Raw genomic sequence first — 5,473 nt, 5'->3', positions numbered from 1 at the left:
ATATGAACTTAAGTTTCCAACATACATGTAAAAGTTAGGTACAGTAATGTGTTTCCATTACCAAGCACTGGGAGTGGGGCATGCTAGTAGATCTGGAGAGCTCAATGGTGAGTCTGTCTAGCCCAAATAATAGGCTCTAGGCTTACTTAAACATCATGTCTCAAAATATAAGATGAGGAGTTTAGAGTAACATATCCAAAAGGGGACAATGGCCTTCAGGTGTGTATACATAGATGAAGGTACCCATTACACATTCACATACATATGTATACCAAACTCTCTCTCTCTCTCTCTCTCTCTCTCTCTCTCTCTCTCACACACACACACACACACACACACACATCCCACTTGTGCATGTGCAAGGATGAACACTGGCTGGTAGCAAAGGTGCTAGAATGGTTTTCTGTAGATAAAGGAATTGAAATTATTTGTGTTGGACATGACTCAGTGATGAGAACAATGCATGAGGCCTTTAATTTAATTCCCCCAAGTGAAAAAATATTACATTGGTGTCTTAATTATTATTCAAGGCATCACTTTTATTTTTAACTACTTAAAACTTTATCTTGATTAAGCACAATATTTACAAATAAGCTGCACCATGAAAACATCTCCAGCTTTTGAACTCTAGCCAAGAATACTTCCTGTAAACATCTAATAATGAAATCTGTAGTTAAGTAGTTTATATATCCATGTACCTTAATTCTTAAACAGAATCCATATATTAGACCAAACAGATATCTTCAGTATCACAGGTGTTGTAAAGCTATTACAGAAATTATAATATCAGGAAAATATCAGACATCATATCCCAGAAGTATTCATAATAACTGCAATACAAACTTCAAGTATATTAATGTCTTTATCATAAACAATTATGCTCTTTGAATAAATTTCCAGTATTAAATCCCAAGAGCAAATATATATTTTGAAATTGAGTTTAAGAAATAATAACTATGAGCTAAACTTTACATGATGATTTGGATTATGGGAGTCATGCTTGGGAATACAAGGGATGTATTTGGAAGTAGAATGTCTCCTGATTATGTTCACATCTGCCATAAATTCCAATTTACAATAGGTTTTCTCTGGATTCCAGAAAAGGCATTTTATAATCATTTATTCAAATGTAAAGAGTAGTAGAAAGAAAGCAAAGCAAAAATGAAATTCTTGAACAACGATAGTCATTATAAAGCCATAATAAATAAAGACCATCTAGGATTTTAATAAACAGCAGTTGTAAAGGTGAGCAACGTGATAATCTGATAAACCGAAAATCCAAAAGCATATCCACTCATATGGACATATGACATGTAATATTTCACATTATGAAAGAAAATTGTTTAAACTTTTATTTTTTATAGAAAAAAATTAAAGTGAAAATTTCCACACTATATACAAGTCATCCCTGATGCAAAATGAGAGACAAAGAACAGTGATGAAGAACCTGGTGAGACCCTGGGTGAGAACACAGAAGGACATGCAAACTCAGGGCCTGAAAATAGAGTGGGTACTGAGCAGAGGGAGGAAGGGGTCTGAGGGAAGAGGAAGGAGATGATACTGGTACAAAAGACAAAAATTACCTGTTTTGTCTCATATAGAAAAATACACAAAATGACTTTGTGGAACCCATTATTCTGTACATAACCCAAAACCATAACAATGAATGAAGTGAAATGTTATAAAATTAGAGAAAATATTTGTAACACACATACATACTCGACTAAATACTAGAACATTAATTTTCATTTTATCTGCACATTAACAAAAAATGTTTAAGACAAGTTTTAAATGGTCAAATGGCACAACAAGACTTCCAAAATGAGACCCACGTTATGCCCCTTTAATAGCAAAATGACGGTGAATAATCCTTCCAACGGTAAAAACCAGACGAAAATCCAGGCTTTATAAGGGAACCAGAATTTATTTAATGCAGATTTCTTTCTCAAAGAAAAGAAAATACTTAAAAATAATCAATAAAAGTTGGGTGAAATAGTTAATATTTATTTATAGAGAAAAATCCCAATAATAAGTTCTCAAAAGTACAAAATTGCCCTAATCACAAATGATAAACATGTTTTAAGGTTGCCTTTTGACTGTAACATCTAAAAGACTATTTCTGTCAATATTTTTCCTTATAAATTTCTTAGTGCTTTCTGTTAACAATTTTAGTAAATTTTGGTAAATGGATGGAAATATTATTTTTCAGCATGATCAAAACTGGTTTTCGTCATTAGTAAACCAGAAGAAGTAGCTGCTATGTGATTTGTCAGTAGTAATGCCATATGTAGTATTTGATAAATAGTTTCTGTCTAGAAACCTTAAAATGTTCTTTATATATGCTATGAGATGTGGGGCCACTAAATTTTTCTTTCACGAGGAAAATGGTCAAGAATGATCAACTTATTACTTAGATTCTTACTGATGCCACCATTATTGTAAACTGTGTCTTATGTTATATGGATCAATGTTTCATGTCTGATGTTACATCGTTACAAATATATATATATATACACATATATACACATATACATATGTATATTTAATAAAACCAGGGAGTTAGAGATCAAGGGACATCAGATATGTTGGAATGCACCCTTACATTTTGTAATACATGAAACGGTATACTCAAACATACTTCTATGCCTTTTCAAATAATATTCATGTATTTATAATATACAACAAATAGTTATTCTGATCCTCTTGTTTAAGACACTTTTAAAATTTATACTTATGCCTGTGAGTCACTGATGCTGGAACTGACCAGAGAGTGCTGTGTTCTCCCTGAGCATCAAGAAGAACCAATCCAATCCAGGTCTGGAGAGGGGAGGTAGACAAGAAGTCCCAACCTTAGCTGAGCAGTTGTTGGCACTTGAGAGATGCTGGGAGAGTGAGAGTTAGTTTCCCTTAAAAGAATCAACCCTCATAAGTCCACCAAACTCCAGAAGAAGGCCATATATCCTAGAATATATGAGCAGCACAAATTAGATTTGATAGAAAAACAAAAGGCGGGTGCAAAGTTGGATGGGTAGGAAAGGAAGATGAGTTGGGAGGAGATGGGTGAGAGATGAATATGATTAAAACACATTTTACAGAATTCTCAGAGAACTAAGAAGATGATTTAAAAAAGAAATGCCTAAAGGAAGAACTGAATCCTCCAGTTACAACAATGAACTTTAATTGGAACGTTTCAATGTACACATTTCTGCATTCAAATATTTTAATCATGGTTTCTCCATCACGTATGCATATTTTTGCTGCAAGGTACCATGGATAATGTGTGTGGTGCGTCAGTCTCAGGTCCATAAGTCCTGTGTCCTGTTGCGGGATGGGTCTGCACGGTGCACCTCGGGAGGGCTTCTGGAAGGCATCCCTGAACCAAAATAAGTCAGGTGAGCATTTTAAAATACAGAAAGTATAATCATCAGTTTGCTTTAAGTTCAATGAGACAGCAATAAAAGGAAAATGAGAGTTTCAGCATGTGTAACTATGAATTCAGGTCCTGAAAATATGAAGTAATAACTTAGAGACAGTAACAAGGGCCAGCATATGAATTTCATATGAATTAATATCTAAATCACCAATAGATATTCTAAACTATACCCAAGTTGATCATACACATACACACACACACACACACACACACACACACACACAAGTTAATGTGAGGAGGAAGCTGCTCTCAGCCTAACTAAAACTAAATAGAGTGAGACAGAGAATAAGTATATGAGAGAAAGAGAAGAAGGATTAGAAGGAAGAAGAAGAAAAATAAGAAGTCTTTTTGTGGGGAAAGAGGAGACTTTTAAAAACTGCTTCTATTTCCTTAGGGGCTGTTTAAGCAGTTTGCCTGATCTTGATTTACTTTGGTAAGTGGTATCTGTCTAGAAAATTATCCATTTTGCTAAGAATTTCCAATTTTGTGGAGTACAGGCTTTTGAAGGAAGACCTTATGATTCTTTGAATATCCTGTGTCAGTTGTTATGTCTCCCTTTTCATTTCTGATTTTGTCTTTTACTGTCTTTCTGTCTTTTAGTTAGTCTGGCTAAGGATTTGTCTGTCTTGTTGATTTTCTCAAAGAAGCAACTCTTGTTTCATTGACTCTATATTGTTTTATTTGTTTCTACCTGATTGATTTCAGCTCTGATTTTGATGTTTTCTGTTATCATTTTTGTTTCCTTTTGACTTTTTTTCCTTCCACAGGATATCATTATGTTACCCAGGCTGGTCTTGAACTTAGGGACTTAAATGATACTCTTACATCAGCCTTGAAAGTTCTGGCATGGTATTGTTTAAAGAACTGACTTTTATCTCCTATAAAGTACTTTTTAATATTTCTAAACATTGTTAGCAAGTATAAGAGCAATCTTTTTAAAAAGTAGTAATATGTTCATTATCTTTAGATTTATCTCTCATATCTCTACAATCTGCCTATCTACTCCCTGTTTATTATCTGTGTACATTACATAATGTTTGTTTGTTTGGGTTTTTTGGTTTTGTTTTGTTTTGCTTTGTTTTGTTTTTTTGAGACAGGGTTTCTCTGTATATCCCTGGCTGTCCTGGAACTCACTTTGTAGACCAGGTTGACATAATGTTTTACTCCTCCTTTGAGATAACTCAGTTAGCAAGGGAACATTAGATATTTATTGATATGAATGACAAACTCATACACACAGCTGCATTATGTAACCACTTTCTGTCATCTGACTGTTTCCACTTACAGTTATGGTAGATGGAAGGGATCAACTGAATCCATTTTTAAACTTATCTTACTTTAATTAAAACTCAGCCCTTAGCTTAGATGACATCATTCATGCTGTAAAGTGACCATCTGCCAAAAGCTGTCCATCCAGCTGAGACTTAGGACATATGACACATCCTGCTTCCGAATGAAGGTAGTGCTCTTATACATGGGCAGTGAGTACCACAAATTCAATTCAATTAAAAGTAATGAAGTAGGAATGTCAGGATAATTATCTGCAAACGACTGCTAAGGCTTTTTCACAGTTCACAGTAATAACTGACATGGGCTTATGAAAGTTCTGTGCTGCAGAGCCTAACTCTGTGGTGTTTATATGGACATTAACTCATAGCTGGCATTGTTTCCCAGAGATTTTAAAGGCCTACTTGGAGGATTGTGTGGTCTTGAAACTCAGATATAAACACACCAATTAGAAAATGACCAGTTCACAATGTTTAGACAAAAGACTCTATATAGGTTTCTCATATGTATATAGACATATTTAGCTTATATGAATATAAACATTGGTCATGAACTTAGAGATAGGGTGGTCAGTTATTAATAACTGTACTATCCTCTCTTCTCCAGCTTCTTCTAATAGACTGAGAAAATTATATAATTTCTTTCTTCTTCTTCTTCTTCTTCTTCTTCTTCTTCTTCTTCTTCTTCTTCTTCTTCTTCTTCTTCTTCTTCTTCTTCTTCTTCTTCCTCCTCCTCCTCCTCCTCCTCCTCCTC

The 5,473-nt window shown here is 34.3% G+C and overlaps 1 protein-coding gene across 3 annotated transcripts in view; it reads right to left on the bottom strand.

Moving 5' to 3' along the window:
- Nucleotides 1-525: 525 nt before the first annotated feature.
- The window catches only part of Adgrl3 (adhesion G protein-coupled receptor L3), a 762,557-nt gene continuing 757,609 nt past the window's right edge, over nucleotides 526-5,473 (bottom strand). For 2 of the 3 annotated variants that reach the window (XM_029477382.1, XM_029477381.1), the window contains one exon: nucleotides 526-3,373. In XM_029477382.1, the coding sequence (XP_029333242.1) occupies nucleotides 3,297-3,373 (77 nt within the window). In that variant the 3' untranslated portion in view covers nucleotides 526-3,296. The remainder of the gene's footprint in view (nucleotides 3,374-5,473) is intronic. The other variant, XM_029477383.1, reaches the window with a different exon arrangement.

Source organism: Mus caroli, chromosome 5 (assembly GCF_900094665.2).
Source record: "Mus caroli chromosome 5, CAROLI_EIJ_v1.1, whole genome shotgun sequence".
In the NCBI taxonomy this organism is placed as follows: domain Eukaryota; kingdom Metazoa; phylum Chordata; class Mammalia; order Rodentia; family Muridae; genus Mus; species Mus caroli.
The sequence above is the reverse complement of the archived record's forward strand: the minus strand, read 5'-3'. Positions and strand labels throughout refer to the sequence as shown.